The sequence below is a fragment of the Antechinus flavipes genome, chromosome 6 (genome assembly GCF_016432865.1).
Source record: "Antechinus flavipes isolate AdamAnt ecotype Samford, QLD, Australia chromosome 6, AdamAnt_v2, whole genome shotgun sequence".
Classification (NCBI taxonomy): domain Eukaryota; kingdom Metazoa; phylum Chordata; class Mammalia; order Dasyuromorphia; family Dasyuridae; genus Antechinus; species Antechinus flavipes.
Window position 1 is genome coordinate 199,681,635 of NC_067403.1, and position 23,457 is coordinate 199,705,091.

At 45.4% G+C, this 23,457-nt stretch overlaps 1 protein-coding gene across 1 annotated transcript; it reads right to left on the reverse strand.

Annotated features, from left to right (window-relative positions):
• Positions 1-1,141: 1,141 nt before the first annotated feature.
• Positions 1,142-21,629, reverse strand: LOC127541504 (GDNF family receptor alpha-4-like). The gene is made up of 11 exons (XM_051966743.1): positions 21,588-21,629; positions 20,940-21,165; positions 12,260-12,568; positions 10,540-10,617; positions 10,000-10,055; positions 9,218-9,747; positions 8,995-9,104; positions 8,756-8,777; positions 8,293-8,459; positions 8,019-8,158; positions 1,142-4,372 (listed from the first exon to the last, which is right to left on the reverse strand). The coding sequence occupies exons 1-11, from the start codon at positions 21,627-21,629 to the stop codon at positions 4,253-4,255; spliced, it is 1,800 nt and encodes a 599-aa protein (XP_051822703.1). The 3' UTR covers positions 1,142-4,252.
• Positions 21,630-23,457: the final 1,828 nt, after the last annotated feature.

The window sequence follows — 23,457 nt, forward strand, 5'->3', positions numbered from 1 at the left end:
ACCCAGTGGCTCCATAGTGAGTAGGGGGCCATGGATTGACTTTAGTAGCTGCTGACTTGTGCACCTCAAATGGCAAGAAGTCTCAAGGGCAAAGGAAAAGGAAAGAGACTGCAATCCAGTGCAGCCCTGCATTGCCAGCAACTTCCAAATCTCACCCACATGGGAGAGAAGATCTGATTGGGAACTCCTTAAGCCTTAGTCTCATCACTCTTCATCATCTCTCTCCATCTAATGATGGAAGAGCCTAAGTGAGGAGATGCATCCCCTCTGATCTCATCCAGAACCTGGTCCCTTCCTTGTTATTGCATCTTCAGTCTTTCTGCTGCTGCTGGTTTCTCTCCCTCTGTTTGTAATCTCATATTACCCCTCTCTGTGCATTGTAAACTCCAGTCAAACTGGACAGTCCCTGTTCTCTCCCATGTGGGTGCCCAGGTTACAACTTGTATCTGGAACATCCTATCTTCCCTCCTGTTCCTGCCTCCTCCTACAGGAAGTCTTCTCCAGTTCCCTATTAATAAACTTTCATCTTCATCATTTAAAAAAAAACTTGACATTAAGTGCCTTTAGTTTTGTTATTCAGGAGTTTTAATTGTGTCAAAACTGTGACCCCATTTGGGGTTTTCTTGGCATTGGAGTGGTTTGCCACTTCCTTCTACAGATTGTTTTGCAGATGAGGTAACTGAGACAAACAGGGTTAAATGACTTGCCCAGGGTCACCCAGATGCCTGAAGTTGAATTTGAATTCAGGTCTTCCTGATTGCAGGCCCAGCATTCTATCCATTTACCCAGCCTTTTGTATGATACATATGTGATATTGCATATTATAAAATTGGTTTTTTTTTTGTTTTTTTTCCACTACTAGACTGTGAGTTCTTTAAGAGCAGGGACTTTCTAAACTTTGTACCCTCAAGTTTGTTAAAAATCTCTTTCTTTCCTTCTCTCCCTCCTTTTCTCCCTGCCTCCCTCCCTCCCTTTCTCTCCCTCTGTTTCTCTTTCTCCCTCCCTCTCCCTTCCTTCTTCCCTTTTTTTCTCTTCTCTTTCTCCTTCCCCTCTCTTCCCCTGTCTCTGTCTGTCTTTGTACACACACACACACACACACACACACACACACACACACACATACATTCTGCAGGAACTCATAAGCACCTTACTAAGGGAAAATGAAGACATAGCCAAAGATGGAACCCACTCCTTGCTAAGGGCAGTATGATTCAGTGAATAGAGCACTGACTTTGGAGTCTTTGCTTCTTCAACTAACAGTAACCATGGACACATTAACTCCAGTTATGAGACTTAGTGTCTTCCTCTGTCAAGTATCAGTCAGCAATATGACATAGTAGTCAAAAAACGGAATCTGTGGGCAGCTAAGTGGCAACAGTGGGGAAAGTGTCAGATCTGAAGCCAGGAACACCTGAGTTCAAATCCTGATTCACACTTGCTAGCTCTGTGACTCAGGACAAGTCATTTAACTTGTGTTTGCCTCAGTTTCCTCATGCACCTGCCTCCCAGGGTTGTTGTAATAATCAAAAAGAATTATAATGAGAAGCACTTAGCACAGTGCTTCCCACAGAAAATAAGCACAAGATAAACGTTAGCTCTGATTGTTTTCCCAAGGCTGCCTTGGGGGAGCATGATTATCCCAAACACACTTCTGGAATAGGAAACTGTCTGTGTGTGGAGGGAGGGAGAGAGACCAAGAGAAGAGGTGGGAGAGACAGACAGACGGAGGAAGGAGGAAAGAAAGAGAGACAGAGACAGGGGAAGGAAAGAGAGAAGGAGGGAGAGAAAGAGGAGAAAGAGGAGGGAGAAAAACAAAGGAAGAGGAAAGAAACAGAGATTGAGAGGGGAAGGAAAGAGACAGAGGGAGAGAGAGAGACAGGGAGAGAGACAGAGAGAATGGAGGGGAAAAGAGACAAATAGAGACAGAGAGAGGAAGGAAAGAGAGAGGAAGAGAGAAAGGAAGGAAGGAAGAAAGAGAGAGGAGAAAAGACTGGAAGAGACAGCCAGATACTCAGGTAGACAAACAGAAATAGAGAGAAAGTGGAGGAGACTGACAGACATACATGGGCAGGTGAGCTTAGAAGTCCCTCATGTACATGGAACTGGCACCAGCTCTCAGGAAGTCCTGCCTTTAGGCAGGTGAGTTTGGGGGCCCATGTGTGACCATTCAGAAAGGAGTTGGGGAGTGTGAAAAAAATAGAAGTCCAAGTCTCACAGGAATAATCCAATGTGTGCTTGAAAGAGTCAGGACAAGCCCTGGTTCCTGCCATGACTCACTTGGTCACAGTGCAGATCACTTCCTTCACTAGGTCTCAGTTACTCCATTAGTGAACTGGAGATAATAACCACTGCCCTGATCATCTGATGTGGCTGTTCGGAGGAAAGCACATTAAAGCACTAATGAAATTAAATGGCACGAGATGTAACACAAATCAACACTGGATGGACCAACATTGTATCTTATCATTTGCTGCCTTGATTTGATTCTATTTTATTAAGTGTTAAGACTTTTATTTTCTTTATTTAAAGAAAAAAAGTCCCTGAATTTAAAACTTAAAAACAAAAGGTTAAAAAATCCTTGTGCTTTAAAAATAAAAACATCCACCCCCATACCAAAAAAAAAAAAAAAAAAAACCTCCTAGAAAGAACAAATTTAAAAATTACAAGTGTTCTATTTTAATATTATATTCCCCCTAAGCTTTACCCTTTCACTGGATCAATGCCAGTACTTCCTCCCAGGCACACCTTACATCCCTCTCCTCCCCCTTTCTTCTTTATCCCACACCACTCAGAAAAGTTGCCTCAAAAAGGAGACAATTGGTTCACTCTTCTAGCCCAATCTCTCACCCCTCTGCCACCTGGAAGAGACTTTGGGGGTCTCTAGTGCAGCCAGTCCTTAAATAGGGCCTTTCTAAAACATCGCAGACAGTGGTCTTCTGGCCTATGCTTTTAAAAAGTCCTGTGACAAAGGATACTCTAATCACACCCGAAGCCCATTCCCTTTTTTCATGAGCAGAATCATTTGTTTTTCCTTAATATAAACTGAAATCTGCTTCCCCTCCCCACTCTGCCCCACTCCCTGCCCATCCTCCTATTCCCTTACCCTTTTCCCACTCCTAATTCTACCTTTTGAGAATGAGCAGAATCGAACTAATCCTTTTTTCCGAGTCAATCCCGTCCTCCTTTACACTCATTCCAGATCATCAGTGTTTTTCCTGAAATGTTGTGCCCAGAAGCTAACACCTGAGGCTGGGCCCCCCCTAAATGCAGTTTGGACTAATGTGGCATTTCTGTCTGCCATGTTACACTGCTGACTCACAGTGACAAAAACCCCCATCTTTTTTCAGGGCCACTGTTGTCTACACCTGCCTCCTGGCCTTCTATTTGTGCAAATGCCTCTTCATGCCATGTACCAGCAGGCTGTCGCCCACTCTTCTTCCAACAGGTTCAAAATAGCTGTTTTCTGTTGGGCTTCTATGTTTACAAAGTACTTTCCTCACAACAGTCCTGTGAAGTGAAAATTGTAATTAGGTCATAGGACTATAGAGATAAGAGAAATTTAAAAAATTTTTTTGTTTTAATTTCTAAGATTTATCTAAATCTAAGCTTATCCCCATTTTAAGATGAGGAAATTGGGTCCAAGAATGCAATTGACTTGCCCAGGATCGTATAGCTAATGAGAGGCAGGGATGATACTCCCCTGGATCTCCTGACTGGCCACAGCTCTATGCATTACACCAAGCCACAGGTCTCATCTTCTTCATCTATAAAATGAGGAAAATGATCTCTAGAATGCCTTGCAGTTCTCAAATCCTGCTAGCCTATCACTTCAACCAATGAGCATTTATTAATTGCCTACTGTGTGCAGCCCTTGCCTTCAAGGAGTTTTAAATTCCAGTTCTAGACCTCAGAATACAAGAATTAAGGCCAGCCCCCAGGAGAGGAGGCAAGTGGTTCTGAGCATTTCCAGTCCAGCGTCTCCAGGATGGGATGTCTTCTCTGCCCTCTGAGTCATTCCCCAAAGTCCCCCAGCTCTTCCTCTTTGTACTGTATCAAGAGAGAAGGGTAGGAAGGGTCTGGACCACAGACCACTAGAGATCTGAAGTTAGGGAGGGTCAGGGACAATTCAAGGGCGACCCCTTGCTTCTCTACATCCCTGCTTCTCTTTGACTCACATTCCACTACGCCATTCCACTGGAAAAGAATGGATACAAATACGATCACTCATTCTGTCTTCTGCCAGCTGGCCTAGTCAAGGCAGCAACCAGAGGGCCAGCGCTGTAAGGAACAGTTGATCCCTGGGGAGAGTCAAGCCTGGAGCCCCCCAAAGCCTTGGAGAGCCCCCTGTAGAAGGCCTGCTTTCACCTGATACCTGCAAGGGAGAGAGGAGCTCAATCAAACACTTATTAAGCATCTACCAATGGTAAGCTCTGGGGGTTACAAGTATAAAGCCAAAAATCCAGATCTTCCTCTCAAGATGTTTATACTCTGGGGAAGAAGGGATAACTTGAATACAGATAAGTAAAATCAAAAAATTTTAAAATGTTAAAAAAAAAACTGATTATTTGAGAAAGAAGAACTAACAATCCTGGAAGCAGAAAAGGATTCTCATAGAAAGTGGTGGACAGACTGATGATGAGGTCTGTCCAGGGGCCTGGAGGTCAGGGATAGGTATGATGGGGTTAAGAGGTGAATAAGTTAAAACTGGTCAGATAGAATATAGTGTGTGGAAGTGGAAGTAATGGGAGATTGATCTGAAGAGACAGCCTGGGGCGGAGTAAGAAAAGGAAGGCTTTCAGTGACAGCCTGAGAAGTTTGTACTTCATCCTACAGGCAACATACAGTCATTGAAGATTCTTGAGAGAGGGGGTAACGTGGTCAAAACTGTCCTTCATGAACGTGATATTGGCAGCTTCTTGGAGGATGGAGAGAAGGCACAAAGAAGTGGGACTAGGGAAATAAGAGGTGCTGGGGCAGGGTATGTACAGGAGGTTTCAAGTCTTAAGTGCAGCTTTAAGCTTTTAAAACTGTACCAAGACTTTGGGAATATTCTAATTTATAATCCTAATTTCTAATTTGGAATACGTAATATGTATTTTACAAGGGTAAGAAATAAGCTTTATTTATTACTTAACCGTCCTAAGACTTTGGGAATGTCCTAATTAATAATCCTAATTCCTAATTGAGAATATGTAGCATGTAAGTGAAACAAGCAGAACCAGGAGATCATTATATACCTCAACAATGATACTGTTTGAGGATGTATTCTGATGGAAGTGGATCTCTTCGATAAAGAAAGCTTTAATTGATCAAAGATGGACAGAAGCAGCTACACCCAAAGAAAGAACACTGGGAAATGAATATAAACTGCTTGCATTTTTGTTTTTCTTCCCGGGTTATTTATACCTTCTGAATCCAATTCTCCCTGTGCAACAAGAGAACTGTTTGGTTCTGCAAACATATATTGTATCTAGGTTATACTGTAATCTATTCAACATATAAAGGACTGCTTGCCATCTCGGGGAGGGGGTGGGGGGAGGGAGGGGAAAAATCGGAAGAGATATGAATGCAAGGGATAATGCTGTAAAAATTACCCTGGCATGGGTTCTAGCAATAAAAAGTTATTTAAAAAAAAGAGAATATGTAGCATGTGTTTTATAAGGGGCAAGAAATAAGCTTTATATATTACCTCACTGTACTAAGATTTTGGGAATATCCTAATTAGTAATCCCATTTTCTAATTGGGATTATGTAGTATGGGTTTATAAGGGGCAAGAAATAAGCTTTATATATTACCTACTGTTTGTCAGGTACTGTGTTAAATGCTACAAATATTATTTCATTTGATCCTCCAAAAAACCCTATGAGGTAGGTGCTATCTTTGTACCTTATGTTACAACTGAGGAAACTGGGGTGAAGTGAAATGCCCAGGATGCCACAGCAAGTCATTGTCTGAGAGCAAATTGTACCACAAATTTTCTGATCCCAGAGCTGGTGCTCTCTCCATAGTACCACCTGTTTGCTTGTTAAGGACAACATCTGAGACCTCATCTGACGTCTAAACACAAAACCTTCCCTTTCCATTCACGACTGAAAGCTGGAAAGGGTCCCCTTCCTCACTCAAACACTAGGGTAGAGCTAGACTGCCTCTGTTCCAACTTTATATAAGAGAGGGGTGCAGGAAGGGAGCAGGAGCCATCAGTGGAGGAGAGAGGTCAAATTCTATCTCATATGTCTGGATATCGGAGACATCCTTTACAAAGACTGAATGTTAAATTTTCCCTGGGAACAAAATACTTATTTACATATTTACTGTGTGAAAGAATGAAAGACTGTAGATGGGAAGGAAGAAGATAATAATTAAACCTATATATTGTATAATTCAAAAGAGGACAGAAATTTCTGGGGGAACTGACCCAAGGTATCATTCCTAGAAGGGAAGGGAATGGACAGGGCTTTTAAAAGGGATTAAAACTAAAAGGAGATCTGGATGGACCATTTGGGGGACAAGGGCTACAGAAAGAGATAAGTCTGTTGGTTCAGCCCCAGCTCACTCATCTAAATTCTCGATACATTTAAGTCTTTCCTTTCTTGGATCATTTAATCTGTCTTTGGGCATAAGGATTATTTCAAATCCCAAAGTGTCTCCACAACATTAAGCAAAAGCTTTAGTGCTCCCTGTAGATTGTCAGTATAAACACATATTCCTGAGCTTGGTAGGTCAGATCCTTCACTAAGCAGTTCCATCCTATTCCTTTCCAGTTTCAATTTTTATTCATTTCCATTTCCATTACTTCTGCCCCTCCATCTCATTCTCTTCTCTCTCCTGAACATCTGCTTGGACTCTCATGTACCCTCTTCCATCTCTCCTCATCTCCATCAAAGACTCCCACAATTCTCTATTACTTCTCTACTTGTAAAAAAGACCTCTCTTCCTTATGTTTTCCTGGAGCACCTTACACTCATCATAATTTCCCTTGTATCACATTTACTTAATTGCATGACATAGGCTGCCTATTAGATTATAAACTCTTTCAGAGCAGGGACTCTTGTCAATGGCATTTTTGTGACCCTAGAAGGAGCACAGAACATAGGAAATAGTGAATGGTTAACACATTTTGATTGAAATAAATCAAAATGAGGACAATGGGGGGCAAAGATGGATAAAGGGAGGAAAGAAAAGAAGGAGAGATATACAGAAGGGGCTAAAGCTTCCCAAGTAAAAGATCATATATGTACAAAAGTAATCATAGCAGCTCTCTTCTCAGGGCCAAAAATAATCGGAAATTGAGGGGATGCCCATCAATTGGGGAATGGCTCAATAAACTGTGGTATGTGTTTGTGATGGAATATTATTGTTCTATGAGAAATGATAAGCAGGATGCTCTAAGTTAAAAAAAAAAACCTTGGAAGGTCCTCTATGAACTCAAGCAAAGCAAAATGTATTATATACAAAGTAATAGCAATGTTCTGGGATGACCAGCTGTAAATGACTTTGCTATTTTCAGTAGTACAACCATCCATGACTATTCTGAATTGAAAAATCCTGTCCATACCCACAGAAGGAACTGATTGTATCTGAATACAATCTGAAGCATTTTCTGGGTCTGTACTTCTCTCTTTCTTTTTAACTTAATTTTTCTCGAGGGTTTTTATTTTCACTAGGGTGGGAGATGTCTGTTTTCTTTCACAACTTGACTTTTATGGAAATGTTTTGAATAACTTCATATGTGGTTTCTTAACTGTAGGTGGGAATAAAGGAGAGAACCTAGAACTCAAAAATTTTAAAACAAATGTAAAAAAATCGTTTTGCATATAACTGGGGGAACATCTTAAATAAATTAAAATTTTAAAACCAAGTAAAAGGTCAATCCTGATTTAGGATGAGCTGCAATTTAGAGGTTTCAGACTGCTTGGGAACAAGGTAATTCTTTGAAGAGGGAGAGAAGATCAGGCTGGGGATGCTGGGAAGCTTGTGAGGGAGACTTAAGGCCTGAAAAGACTCCAGAAATTCATACCCGGGTGGGTTGTGGGGGCTTCAGTTGGTTGAAGAGGCTGCGTCCGGGCCCAGGGGATTCTTGCAGATATGTTCCAGGTGGAAAGACAGAGGAGCCCCAGCTTAGAGCTGTCTGATTGCCAAAAGCCAGTATAGCATTTTCTGGTGAGAAAGAAGAGGGTTATTGAGGGCAGGATCTGAGCCCCTTCTCTGCGTGCTCTCAGTTCTGTCTCCTGTCATCCCCAACCTCTTCTGTCCTATCCCCCAAACCCCATCTCTAGATTCAGAGCACTTACGGAGACAGGGGTTCTCCACAAAGAGCCCCAAGAAGGTCTCACATTCTTCAAGCCTGTTCCCGCTGGACCTGCAGCTACACCACGGAGCCACAGCAGTGCTTACATTGTCCACATAGTTGGGTGTGATGGGGGTCCCTGGGAAGAGAAGAAAAAAGGCTGCTTGTCCCCTGAGGTGTCCCACTCTCTACATCTAGGATGCCTGAACAGATTCTGGGACGTTCACCCCTAAGCACCCTCAGACACATACAAACTCCGCAGCTGTCCAACTTGCCCATACTCTCAACCCCCAGGATGCTCATGCAGGGAGTCCCTTCCCAGGTTATTCAATATCTCCCTACTTAGGATGGACACCCACTTGTTCAGGACCTCCATATAAATGCCCCCTTTTCAACACACTCTTTTGCCTGTGTAGACACACCCTCCATCCCATCCAGATACCTCAGGAGGAAGCCCAAATACATACCCGTGACAGCAGCGCTCAATTCCTTTATACAAGAAAGATGCAGGCAAGATTCCCAAATTTAGGGCGTTAGTGAAAAAACACTGCCCCTCCCATCCTCACCCCCAAAAGGTTCTCTGTGGCCGCTCTTCCCTCCCTTTATCCCGCAGGCTGCTGTAGCCGCTCCCTTCTTCCTACACCCACGTCATCCATATAAGTTAAGCTCTCTGCCTAGATGCCTGCGTAGACACTGTAGCTCATACCCACAATGCCAGTGTAGGCCCACAGGCAGCTGGGAGAATCCTCGTGGATGCATCCGCTGGAGGTGAGCAGGGACGGCCGGCAGGCTGCTTGGAACTCGGCCAGCCGGGACCTGGTGGGAGCCGAGGACAACGTTGGGCTCCGGCCGGCCGCGCTCCGCGGGCCTCCGCGGGCCTCCGCGGGCCTCCCCGGACCTTCCCGGGCCGCGCCTGTCCCCCGGCTCACCTGCAGACGTAGCCCCGGCGGCAAGCGTCCAGCGGCGCCAGGCAGTTGGGCTGGGCGGCGGCGGGGGCGGCGCGGGCCGCGGGGCGGGGGCCGGGGCCGTGGGAACAGGCCGGCACGATGGTCTGCCTCCGGCGCTCCGCGCACGCCGCGTCCCCGGGCCCGCAGGGGCAGAAGAGCAGCGCGTGGCTCAGTGCCGGCCGGACCCGGTCGAAGAAGCGGCGCAGGGCCCGGTGGCAGCGGGCACGGGGGCAGCCGCGGGCCCCGGCTCGCAGGCACAGGGCCGCGTAGTCGGCGCGCAGCCGCTGGCACAGGCCGTCCACGTTACAAGCCTTGGCCGCGTCCAGGCAGCGGTTCCCTCGCGGGGACGAGCTCTGGCCCTCGGATCCTGCGTCGAACAGTTGGGGGCGGAGCGAGGCCAGATTTACAAGCTGCCCCCGGCTCCCCGAAAAGCATCTCCTCCGGGGCGGGAAGCTTCGTCCTAGGTGTGGGCCCCAGCGGGGAGCCCGGGAGCCGGTGCCATTTTCAAACGACTAGCGATCAGAACAAGGAAGAGGCACCAAGGCTGGGTAAACTGCCTCCAAGAGCGGGGGCCAGTAGGACAAATCCCCTGACGTCAACTGATGGACTGATGGGAAAGGCGCATTATTCCCCAAAGAGGGGGGAGCCAAACACTTATTCCAAATCTTAGTCAGGGTTTCTTCACTGGGGATTCACTGACTTGGTGTTTAAAAAATATTTTAATTACAATATTTCGATATAATCGGTTTCCTTGGTAATCCTACGTATTTGATGCATTTAAGAGCATCATTCAGAGAAGGGGATTCGAAACTTCGCCAGACTGAAACTCATGGCACCAAAAGAGCTTAAGAACTGGGCCGAAGATCCCAATGACAGAGTATTTTTTTAATGAATAAGACGTGAACAATCCACAAAGCAGACTGCCTTTCCCCAACACTGGCTGTCCTTGGCTCCATCACTGAGAGAAGATCTCCCAGCAATGAAAAGAGGAGGGAAGAAGCATTTTTATATAGCACCTACCATGTGCCACGTACTATACTAAGGTCAAATTTGAACTCGGGTTTTCCTTAAGTAACTTTAAAATACTCCCCCAGGCGACTCTTTGCCTCTAACAAAGAATAGGGGAGCAGAAAGGAGGATGTCTGGCCTGCAAGGACAGGAGGGATCCCCCATTAGTGGCCTGAGGAAAGTTAGGTGCTCTCTGGACTTGGTAGCCCTGGGGACAGCTGTTTGGGGTGGGATGGGGGAGATTGGAGGCCATTTGGGTTCTCAGGGATGGCTAAGGGCTTCGATGGGGCGAATACCTGCTGTAATAGCTGCCAATCCAACGTAGTCCAGATCTCTAACGAAAGGCTCATAGGGGGAACTTTCTAGCATCATTCCTTGAATTCACAGAGGGGAGGGAAGAGGGGAAAGAGATAGCAAGAGATGAGCAAAGAGATTCCGAGGCTGTGTGTGAGTCTTGCCTCCCCCCACCCAATCTGTCCTTTTGTTGTGATCATCCTTGTCTTGATCAGATCTCTAAATCACCTCCTCCCACACTAGTTGAGTCTTCCTCAAACCTACCCAGAATAGCAGACACAGAGGGAGAGAGATACTTCTCTGGGGAGTCCTGGTCTGAAGGGAAGACTGGAGACCCATAGTCTTAGCAAGGAAACATCGAATCCCAATATATTCCCAAATGTGTTTCGAGGAAGGCACATCGAATCTAGTGAGCTCTTCTGAATCCTCATCTTTGACTTCTTTCCAGCATCTGGCAAGTATTGATAACTCTATCCCTAGATATTCCTTTCATGTGGGGGCAGAAGGTTCTGTCTTTATTCTCTCTTCCTATAAACTTTTTTCTTTGCTGATTCATCTTCCTTTTCCCACTCCTTACATATGGACATCATTAATATCCTTACAAGTGATTTACTCTTCCCTGCTTGGAGACTTCAGAAGACAGGGAACTCCTTACTAAGACAACACATTGGGTATTTCTCCTTTTCAGAATATTTGTTTTTATCTGAAGACAAAATCTCCTTCTGAAACTCTCACTCTCTATTGGAAGGGCATAAAATGCTAGCAGAAGAATAGGAAAGACCTGGATTTGAACCCCCTTACTAATATTTTTTGGGGAGTGAAAGACCTGTATTCTGATTCCCTCCCCTAACACTCAGTGACTGTTTGAATAGAGACAAGTCAGTTAACTTTTCTGAGCCTCAGTGGTGCTCTAATGAGGATGATGATACTTTTAGAACCTTCATCAATCACAGGGCTAGTTTAAAATGATCAAACACATGTAAAGTATAGTAAAAGCTATATAAATGGCAGCTATTATCATTGCTTCTGAGTCTGCCTTTCAGGGCAAATCAAAACAATTCTAATCCTTCCATGTACTAGCACCTCAAACTCTTTATGACAGATCTTCTCCAGGACCTATTTTTCCATTTTGTTTTTTGAGCGGGCAGGGTTGTAAGATCTCCAACAGACAGGTCCCAGATCTTTTCCTTTTCTGTTCCCCTCAGTACTCCCAACAGTGAGTTCCCCAAAGCTGGCTACTGGGTCTGTTCCTTCTCTGTCTCTCCCTGACTGTGAGCTCTCTGAGGGTAGCCTTGGATCTGCTCTCATCTAAATCTTCCACAGCCACAGGCACAGGGCTGGACAGACAGGAAAAACAGCGGGAAGAAATTTGCATTGAAGAAAATGAAGGGAGGAGAAACTTAATGAGAAGAGGTTTTCTAAAGACAGGGATCATGTCTTGGCCAGAATGAATGGAAGAAATGGGTGAACAGTGGTGGGCAATAGCTTAAAAGAGGGAATGAGCCTGTTTTCAGAGCAAAAATTAGCCAGGGTGTGAGATTAAGATAAATAGCAGGGAATGAGGAGAGGAAAGCTAGAGCAAAGTCAGGGATATCTGTTTGGATGGTGATATTGGGAGGCAGTGGGCCTGAAGGACTCCAGAAGATGGAAAGGCCAGAGCCAGAGGCAGAGGGCCCCCTGGCCCACACCGACCTTCTAGACAGGGGGCCGGTCCACACTGACCTTGCGGAAAGGTGTGGCGCAGGCTCCAGTACACACCCAAGCAGTCCTTCTCCCGCTTCATGCCCCGGCGACATCGGCAACCAGAGAGAGTACTGGACAGCAGAGCTTGGACCGTGCTCTGGCACTGATTTCGGGCATCAGGCCCCAACCTGGCTGCCCCATCTCCAGCTGAACACTGGCGAAGGGTGCGGAGGCGGGCGCTGCAGCCGGCATCCCGGGCACAATACTCACTGGCTCTCAGGCAGTCCTGCTCTCCCTCTGGGTCAGGGTCTTGGTTTGGGCTCAGGGAACCAGAACCTGAACATGTCTCTGGGCCACAGGGAGGAAAAAAAAGAGGAAAGCAAGAGTGGGAGAGACATGGACAACAGACAGACAAGGAAGGGGAAAATGGAAGGGAAGAGAAGAGGGGGAAGGGAAGGAAGGGGAGGGGACAGAAGGGAAAAGAAGAGAGGGAAGAAAAGGGAAGGAAGGAGAAAAGGGAGAGGGGAAAGAAGAGAAGAGAAGAAAGGGAAAGAAGGGGGAAGAGAGAAAAGAGGTGAGAAGGGAGGGGAGGGGGAAAGGGGGGAAGGGAAAAAGGGAAGAGAGAGGAGGGGAGGTGATCGTTAGCACCAAGAAGGCAAACCCAGTCCATCAGTCTCTTTCCCTGAGGCCTAATCAACTCTTCAATTAACACTGCTATGCTATTCTCATTGAAAATGGTCTCCATATCCCAAAGAGATACTAAAGAAGGGAAAGGGACCTGTATGTGCCAAAATGTTTGTGGCAGCCCTGTTTGTAGTGGCTAGAAACTGGAAATTGAAAGGATGCCCATCAATTGGAGAATGGCTGAGTAAATTGTGGTATATGAATGTTATGGAATATTATTGTTCTGTAAGAAATGACCAGCAGGATGAATACAGAGAGGCTTGGAGAGACTTACATGAACTGATGCTAAGTGAAATGAGCAGAACCAGGAGATCATTATACACTTCGACAACGATATTGTATGAGGATGTATTCTGATGAAAGTGGATTTCTTTGACAAAGAGACCTGAGTTTCAATTGATCAAGGATGGACAGAAGCAGCTACACCCAAAGAAAGAACATTGGGAAATGAATGTGAACTATTTGCATTTTTGTTTTTCTTCCCGGGTTATTTTTACCTTCTGAATCCAATTCTCCCTGTGCAACAAGAGAACTGTTCGGTTCTGCAAACATATATGGTATCTAGGATATACTGCAACATATCTAACATATATAGGACTGCTTGCCATCTAGGGGAGGGGGTGGAGGGAGGGAGGGGAAAAATCGGAACAGAAACGAGTGCAAGGGATAATGTTGTAAAAAAAAATTACCCTGGCATGGATTCTATCAATATAAAGTTATTATCAAATAAAATAAAATATTTTTTTAAAAAGGAAAAAAAAGAAATGCAATTTAAAGGAAAAAAAAAGAAAATGGTCTCCACATGTCCACCTTTTATGTCCAGGTCTTTAGTGTCAAAAGGAAACAGAACCAATTCACAAGAACCCTTCTGTTTGAGAGGAGAGGCAGGATCCTACTCTTGGTGAGCCCCTAATGTGATGATTGGGAAAGATGATTGGACCAGCTGGATGGGCCATGTTTAGGATGTGCATAGGTGACAAGGGGAGGGGAAATATGTGTGTGTGGCAGACAGAGAGAGGGGGAAGAGGGAGGGAGACAGAGACAGAGATAGGTACAGAGAGAGAGACAGAGACAGAGAGAGCTAGATACACACAGAGAGAGACAGAGAAGGTCAGAAACAGAGATGTAGAGACAAAGATAGACACACAGACAGAAAGAATCAGATCCAGAGAGACATGGGAACAGACAAAAAGACAAGAAGCAAAAAGAATGCAGATGGGGTGGGGGTGCTGGATAGAAATCAAGACATTTAAGCAACAATGAATTAAAAACTAAAAAATCCTCCTTTGGCTATGAAAAAATGTATACTGGACTTGGAATAAGGAGACTTGGGTTCAAACTCCAGCTTTGCCACATATTATTTGTGACTTTGGTCAAGTCACTTTACCTAGCTGAGTCCGTTTCCTCATTTGTAAAATGAGTAGACTGGACTTGGAGGCTGTCCAAGATCTTTCTCAGCTCTACATCCTTTGATGCCGTGAGTCAGGCATGCGCTGTCCCAGAAGAGGATTCTGATGCAGATCTCACGAAAGAACTCCCTGGACCTCATTTGGTGTCTCTGGGAAGGAGAGTCAAAACTAGCGCCCTCCTCCCTAACTCCTTTCTGCCCCCCAAAAGAGGTTCCTAATTACCCATTCTGCCTAGCAGTTTAAAATCGTTTCTAACTAATCCCTCTTGCTACATTTTGGGTTGTGATCTGTGTCTCGAAAAGGTGAAGGACAACAGGTTTCAGCCTCCCATCCTTGTGACCCAGCAGATTTGAAGGAGGGATTCCAGGCTCAGGCAGCCCACCCCAGAAGGCCAGGCTAATCATCTGGTCTTATTTCCTAATTCCCGAAAAAGGATTCCCTGAGTAGAGTACCTCACACACTGGCTCTTCCCTCCCCAACTGAGACATGGCTGGGTTTGTAGGCATTTGTCTTTGGGTAGAGTTGAAAGTACTGAGGAGAATCTCTATTCCCAGAATGCGCTTCTTCCTTCCCTACATACCACTAAAGAGAAACCTGCCACCCAGCCAGTATTTCAGCCATCTGCTCTGATAGACAGACAGATGCTGATGACTCAAAGCCTGGGACAAAGGAAGGCGGGAAAGAGAGAAGGAGCACTAACAAAATTAATGAAAGAATTCCCTCAGATCCAAGGCCCATGTCCTCACCACATCCAGGCTAAAGTTTCTGTGTGGCCCCTCAAACTCTTCCTACCTAAAGTGGGACCAGATAAACAGACCCCAGATGGACCAGGAAGAGAAAACCACTGGGCCCTGGCTGGACAGAACTGAGAACTAGATGGATGATGGGTAAATTCCTTAAAAACCTTATTGAGGAGGGTATGAAAGATGCCCAGAAGTTTAAGGGGCCCTGTGAAAAGTGGAGAGAGGGACCTCATGGGTGCTGCTTAAAAGAAAGGCTGCTTGTTGCATTTTTGATTTCCTTCACAAGTTAATGCTACATTATTTCAAAGTCCAATTCTTCTTGTGCAACAAAATAACTGTATGGACATGTATACATATATTGTATTTAACATGTATTGGTCTACCTGCCATCTGGGGAAGGGAGAGGGGGGAAGGAGGGGAAAAATTGGAACAAAAGTATTACAATTGTCAATGCTGAAAAATATAAATTGTCACATAAATAAAAAGCTATAATTAAAAAAAGAAAGGCTGTTTGGTCTACAGGCAAGGAGAGGGATGGGCAAGTCCTTTCCCCCAATGAAACATCCCCGATCTATTGCTGCTGTCCCAGGATCCCAAAACCTTAGGGCTAGAAGGGTCATTAGAGATCTTCTACTCCAATCCCTAAATTTTACAGATGACAATACTTGGCTCCAGAGAGAGTGACTTGTCTCAGGTCACAGAACTAATACATCAAAGATCAGACTTAAACCCAATGCTACAAATATGATTAAAATATTTGCAGCTGGAAGGGACCATAGTAATTAACTTGCCCATTACCCTTCCTCTCCCACTTCAACTTTATTGAAGTAGAAGTGCTTCCTCACCTACTTTATTGGTGAGGAAGCTGAAGAAAATGAAATGAAATGCAGTAAATAGATGGGGAGGGAAAAGTGAAAAGAATCAGAACTTGAAGGCGTCTATGAGCAATATCATACTTAAATGAATCTTTTGACCTTAGCAAATAACTTTACTGCTCTGTACTTAAGTTTACCCATCTGTAAAATGGAGATAATGCCTTCAACTACTAATTTCTCAAGGTTGTTAAGAAGTTGTTACACCGTGTATTTTGAAAAAGAAAAAGCTATTATTATTAAAAGAGAAAAAAAGAAAAAAACAGTCGTTGCATCAAACCAGTGCTTCTTTGGAATAGGGGATTCTGGATAAGGAGACACCTTTCAGCAGAGATCAGCACTCATAGCCTTAGGACCTATTAAGTCTAATGGCCCTGAAAGGTTAAGTGACTTGGGTCACAATATCATGCAGATAAGGTCACACAGCCTTATAAAGCCATGTAGACAGGTTTATGAGAGGCAGGACTCAGACATAGTTCTTGCTTAATGGATTTAGAAGCTCTCATGTCCAGCTTCCTCATTTTACAAATAAGGAAACTGAGGCACAGAGGCTAAATGTTTTGCCCAGGTGTGTATATAATCAGGATGTATCAGAGGCAGGATACCCAGGTCTTCCAGTTTCAAGGCAATCTCGTCACTATTGCTGTGGTAACTTTCTGCACATAACAGGCACTTAATAAATGCCAGTTGAATTAAATTAAGGAAAGCATTTAATATAAGTAGAAAGTTCCTTGGATATGGGGTTTTAAAACTTCACTCTTCTCAAGATCTCTGTGATTTACTAGTAACCTCATGAGCAAATCAATCCCTTCCCTAAGCCTTAGTTTACCCATCTGTAATATGGAAGAGTTAGTATAGTCTATAGATTCTTAACCTTTTTGGTGTCATAGATCCTTTGGCAATCTACTACAGGCTAGATACCTCTTTCCAGAATCACGCTTTTTAAAAATAAAAATAAAATTCTAATTGAAGAAAATGCTACCCCTTAAAGGTTAGTGAAAATAAAGAGGTACTTTTTCCCCCATCAAGTTTACAAACTTTTTTTAATCTATGGTTTTTGTAGAAACTGAATTAAAACCTGTCCTAGGTGATCTCCAAGCTCTCAACACTGCAACACTTGAATGTAGAAAAGAGTCTTTATATGTCAGTAGCACTTGGAGCCTGAGAGGAAAGATGGGCTTTCAGCCAGAACCCTTTAGATCAAACGAGATAATATCTGTAAAGTAGCTGGCATCCGAGTGCTTCATAAAAGCATTTCTTTAATAAATCGCCTTCCCTTAGGCTTGATCTAGGAAAGGAACAAGGTAGGAATTCCTCTGGGAAATCCCAGTCTAATCAAAGCTGGTCTGCAGCCACCGTGGCACATAGGGAGCACCAAGGCTCCTGTGGTTAAGACTTTCCCTAACTTTGTCTCATTTTATTATGCCTGGTTGAAATTTTCTCTCATTTACCTGGTAAAGCTTTTTTTTTTTTTTTTTTTTTTTGAAACAGTGTCATGGAGGGGATGGGAAAGAGATGGCCACACCTAGAACTGGTGGTGACAAAAGGGATTGATTTAACACTGTGTCTCTTTGGATCTGGCACGAGGGTGAAGGAATCACCAAGAATGAAAGCACAAAACATTGTATGTATCTCATTTGTAAATCCCACAAAGCGAGATGATCCAAAAAGGTCTCCTCACGCCAGAAGGATACAGCATAAGATGAGACTTAATAGAAGTAAATATAGCATCTTTCCAACTTGGATTCAATAAGCCACTTTCCCACATTCAGGATGAATGAAGTGTGGTTAGACAGTAGGAGTGACAAAGAGTTGATGGTTTTAGTGGACTGCAAGCTCACTGTGAGTCAACAGTGTTGAGTTATTTTTTTAATATTTTAACAGCCCAAAATTGAACGTGATCTTCATCTGCATTCATTAATCTCAATTAATTCATTAATAGAGGCAGTGTGGAATAGTGAGAAGGGAGCCAGCTGTGGAGTCAGAGGAGATCTGTCAGATCTCTGACACACACTGGAGGCACATAGCGGGAGCTTAATAAATGGTTGTTGATTGACTGATGATGGTGGACCAAGTCATCTGTGACTCTTCGGTCTCCTTCACCACCTCCTCTTAGTTGCCGGGACTTGAAGATTCTACTTGAGCAACTCTTTTATCCCTTCCTGCCTCTCAACTCTCATCACCACAACTCTCAGTTCTCTCATTCCTCCTTGTCTGGGTTATTGTATTACTAGTCTGAGCAGTCTCTCCCCTCCATCTCTCCTCTCTCCCATCTATCTTTTTTGTAGCTGCTCAGATAATCTCCAGAAGCCATAATTATGTCTACATCACTTCCCTCCCTTCTTCCCTCCCATTCCTTACCAAATAAGATGTAAATTCTAACCCTGGCAGTCAAGGCCTTGAACAATCTCACTATAACCTACTCTCCCAGTCTTATTTCCTCCCATTCTTCCCATACCAGACTACAAGAGTCTTTTATCTCTATGCACTCATTTATACTATATTTCTTGCCATCCATGCCCTTATCTCCACCTTCTCTTCTTATAAAGCAAATCTCAAGTGCTGCCTCCTCCATGAAGCCTACCACATACCCATTAAAGTTTGCAGACTGACCTCCCCTCCTCCCCACTTCCTCCATTCTTTCTCAGGAAAGGAGTCATTCTGTTTGGCCCAAGGAGTAGAACAAGGATTAATGTGTGGAAGGTGCAACAGAGAAAAAGATTTAGCCTTCTTAAAGATTAGATTAGGTCTAATCTAAGATTAGATCTTAGACTCTTAAAGATTTAGAGTCCCTAAATAGAAGGATCTGCCTTATATGGGAAAGTTCTCCATCCCTGGAGCTCACTAAGCTGGATGAGCTGTTAAGTTCACTAACACTAATATTTATTCGATGTCCACTATGTATAAAACTACTTATATATTGATTATTGTGCAGAAAAAAATTCCCATTTGAATGGGGATTGGACTAGAAGTATGGGGGAAGGAGCATTAGATTTGATATCCCGAATACCTAGAAGTCTCCCCCACTCTTGCAACCAGCCTCTGGGAGGCTTCCTTGCAGCTCCATGTCCCTGCCATGCCCCATCCCCACCCCTGCCCTTTAGCTCTTATGTTTGCAGGGGTTTCCACATATGTGAACTGGGAAAGACTGGGAAGAACACCTACCACACAGAGCTGGAGTTGGTCCCCTCCTTGGACTGCCTGAGTCTCCCCCCACCCCAACTCTGTCCCTCTGACTCCTCTTCCCTGATCTGAGTATTGAGTCGCTTGGCTCTAGACTCAAATCTCCCCATCCCTCAACCCTCAGAGACTTTGAGGTATCAATATCTTGATAATTGCTCTGCTAATTACTTCTGGGTGACTCCAGGCAAGTAATTTAACTTTCTGGACTTCAGCATCCTAATCAAGAAACTCCCCAGCACTAAATCCCATCAGACTTTGAGGAACCTTTCAGTTCTGAGGACCTAGGATTTCCTCCCACCACTCTTGTCTCCCCTCATCCCCTGGGAAGATGCCAGACAGAGGGCAGCAGAGGCAGAAAGACCCAGAGACAAAGAGTAACTAACCGAAAAACAGGAGGCCCCTTCTCCAGCTACTAGGAACCTTTACCTGAGTGTGGGGGAATATCAGAGCAGGAGGAGAGATATGGAGGTGATCGCTAAAACCCTTCAGGCAGAGGAGGTGGACCCAGTAACCTACCTGTCCTCTGCCTGCCTTCTGATCTTTTGGTGTCTGAAAAGCACCTGCTGCCCAGCCTCTAGGACAGCAAACTCTGCCTCCAGAAGCGAGGAGGCAGTCTTAGCAGACCTCCTAGGGAGGCTGGTGTCCAAGCTAGAAGGAAGCCAAAGGGTCTGGAGGGCTATTTCCTCCCCCCTCCTCAGTAAAACCAGGTCAAGGGCATACAGCTGAAGGCCCACCACCTACTAGAGTAAGGACACTTGGGGAAACCTGAACAAGAGGAAAATGGTGAATAAAGGAAGGAGGGAGAGGCAAAGAGTATAGGACAAGGGGAGAGTCAGAGGCAGCACTGGCAGAAAGAGAAGATAAATGAATTACAGGGGGAGGCAGAGTAGAGAGGAAAAGTGTTTGAGAGTGGGTGGGGAAGTAGAAAGAAACAAGCATTTATTAATGCTCTACTACTATGTCTCAATAGGCAGCTTAGTGGAGCTGAGCTGGGCCCTGAGACAAGAAGACTCATTTTTCAGAGTTGGAATCTGATCTTAGAACTTTACTATCTAGGGGCAGCTAGGTGGCAGTGGACAGAGCACCAGCCCTGAAGTCAGGAGGACCTTGAGTTCAAATCTGACCTCAGACACTTAACACTGTTAACAGCTGTATGACCCTGAGCAAGTCACTTAATCCCAATTGTCTCAGCAAAAAATAATAATAATAATAGAAATTGACTAGCTGTGTGACCCTGGACAAGTCACTTAACCTTGTTTGCCTGAGTTTCCTCATCTGTAAAATGAGCTGGAGAAGGAAATAGCAGACCACTCCAGTATCTTTTCCAAGAAAACCTCAAATGGTGTTACAAAGAGTTGGACATGATTTAAAAAGACTGAACAACAATATTCCAGATAATTGTGCTAAGCGCTTTACAAGTAGGCTCAATAATAGAGACTGGAAATAGAGAGATGCTACAAATTATGACGTGTCTCAAGGCAGGTGAGCTGAGTTCGAATGCTGACTGTACCATTTAACTCTCAATATGACCTTGAGCAAGTTCTTTCCTCCCTCAAAGCCTCAGTTCCATGGTCTATGGAAAGGAGCGGTGGGCCGAGCTGGCTTCCAGTGCCCCTTTCAGCCCTGGCAGAAGACGAATTCAGAAACATTTCAGAGACGGAAAGGGAGACGTGGAAAGGGACAGGGAGAAAGGAGTGGAGAGGGGCGGGGAGACAGGGGAGCCCGAGAGTGAAAGCCCAGGTGGAGACATCTGGCCTGCCGGACGGCAGGGGGAGAGGAGGGGGAGCGGGAACCAGCCCGGGACGGCCTCGGGGACGCACGGACTCACCGAGCAGCAGCAGCAGCAGCGCGCACAGGAGGCAGCTCCGAGGCTCTGCCATGCTGACTAGATCTCGCCGCTCCGAGCCCGGCTGCGCGCCCCGCAGCTCCTCACGCCCCGGCCGAGGGGGCTCCTCCGGCGCCGCTCCGCTCTCCGTGCGCCCCCGGCCCCGCGCCTTCCTCTTGCTCCAGGGGTCCCCTCGTCTTCTGTCTGGGTGGCCCTGCTCCGCGTCCCACTCCACCCCGGGAAGCCCCCTCCAAGAGCACCACGCCACACTCCGAGCACCCAGAGCTCGCGTCCCCCTCTGGACTCTCCTCCAGCACCCAGCCCTATGCGCCCAGGCCAGATGCGCTCCTGTCCCGTCAGCCACCCCAGCACAGCTGGAGCAGTCTTAAAGGGGCCGCGAAGCCTCCCCCACTCTTCGATCCAGTCTCTTGTGAGGACTCGTTGCAGCTCCACGTCCCCGCCACGCCCCCGTCCCCGCCCCTGCCCCTTAGCTCTTATGCTTGCTGGGTTTCCACTCGTGTGAACTGGGAAGGACTGGAGAGAACACCTACCTCACAAAAAGGGCGGGAGCGGTAGCTGGTCCCCTCCTTGCTACTACCGAGCCCCCCTCCCCACACTCACCCCACCTGGTCTCTGACTCCTCTCCCTCACCTGGAGCTTGGGTCGCTTGATTCTGGCTTCAAATCTCCCCATCACTCAACCCTCAGAGACACTGAACATCACCACCTCCATCCTCTACTGAGTTCCAGCACCTGGCAAATAGGTCAATAATTCCAAAGTTGGACCGTAGGTGGTCTGTCTGGGGAGAGAGAGCGGTTAGCACCCCAGAGTAGATCCTGGGATCTGGTGCTGGGAAGAACCGGTTCTTCTTCTGGCACACTTAGCTTATTTAATCCCCTCAGTTTAAAATTGGGATTCTTGGAACTAGAAGGGTTATTAGTGATAATTAATCTAACTAAATGTTTACGATTGAAGGAACTGAGATCCAGAATGGAAGGACCCAGATTGTCACAGAATTGGAAAACTGGAATTTGAACCTAGCCTGAAGGCTGAAGACCTTCCCTAGATGCCCTGTACTTCCCTCCAGGAAAGAGGGAATCTCTAATCATAGTTTGAAAGAGTAGTTCAGGAAGCCAAAGCTTTACTGCCCTGGGAGTAGAAGATAGGGGAGGTATGTGACTAAGCCCAAAGGCTTTCAGCAGGTGTCTTAGGCCAGACTAGAGGTGAAGGCTGGATGAGGATAGAAATGGGGATGAAAAGAAAAAAGCCAGCCCTTCGGCCTCTTAAACTTGATATTGCCTTGGTTGGGATTGAATCTGTGCCTGATGCTCTAGACTCCTTACCTTTGGGACTTGGGAACCTGTCTGGTCCATTTCTTTCAGTTGCTCAGAGGAAGAATTTTATTTAAAAAACACCAGTCTTATCTGGCTCCTTTTAAGGGAAAAAGAGGTTCCTTTCCTGGGTCAGGTGAGAAGGACAGTTGCTGGAAATGGCACCATCTCAAGGGGATGATCAGATGGGGTAATTAGAGCTTCTTAACAAGTACGCTGCTGCTGCTGCTTTTGTGGCTGTTTTCAGTCATCTTCATGATACTGTAGTGGTTTGTTATTTCCTTCTCCAACTCATGTGACAGATGAGGAGAATGAGCAAAGATGGGTTAAGTGACTTGCCAGGGTCACACAGCTAGTGGCTGAGGACAAATTTGAACTCAAATCTTCCTGATTTCAATCCTGGTACTATCATCAGAGAAGGTGTGCTCTATGGGAAAGCAGAACTGATATCCCCAAAAAGTGTGAGATGTGCAAAATTAGAGAGTTCACCCCAAATGTTCATAGGGACTATTTGTGAATGACCTGTGGCAGAGTGTTCCGAGCTCGTATTGGTTTGATCAGCCACAGTGGGACACACTGTAACTCGACTCTAACATGATATCATTTTGGTCCTCTTCAAGAATGAAGGATAATAACCAACTTACCAACCAGCTACTACTATTACTACCACTACCACTAACTACAATTACTACTACTACTACTACTACTACTACTACTACTACTACTACTACTACTACTACTACTACTACTACTATTACTACTACTAGTTATCTCATCTGAGCTCCTCATTATATAGATGAAGAAATGTAGACCAGAGAAGAGTAAGGACTTGGTTACAGAGTAATCCAAGCCTCCTGCTTTCAGTCATGGAAGACTAAAGGGATAGATGAGGCTGAGAGAGAGTCTAATCTGGGCCAGAGGAGCATTGTGGGGGGAAGAGAAGAAAAGACAGAATATCCCATTTGGGGATCTGGAATGAAAAAGTTCTGAGCTTCAAAAAGCCTTGCCTAGGGTAAGGGATAGGAGACGCCTCCAAACCTGAGCCTTATATAACTGGCCTCTGTGTCCTTGTGAGGGAGTAATTACAGAGTCGGGGCTGATCCACTAACATGAGGATGAACCAGCTGTTTGGGAATATTACACGGTCACTGCCCCCTTCATCTCTAGATGAGCAGGTGTGTTTGTGGGGA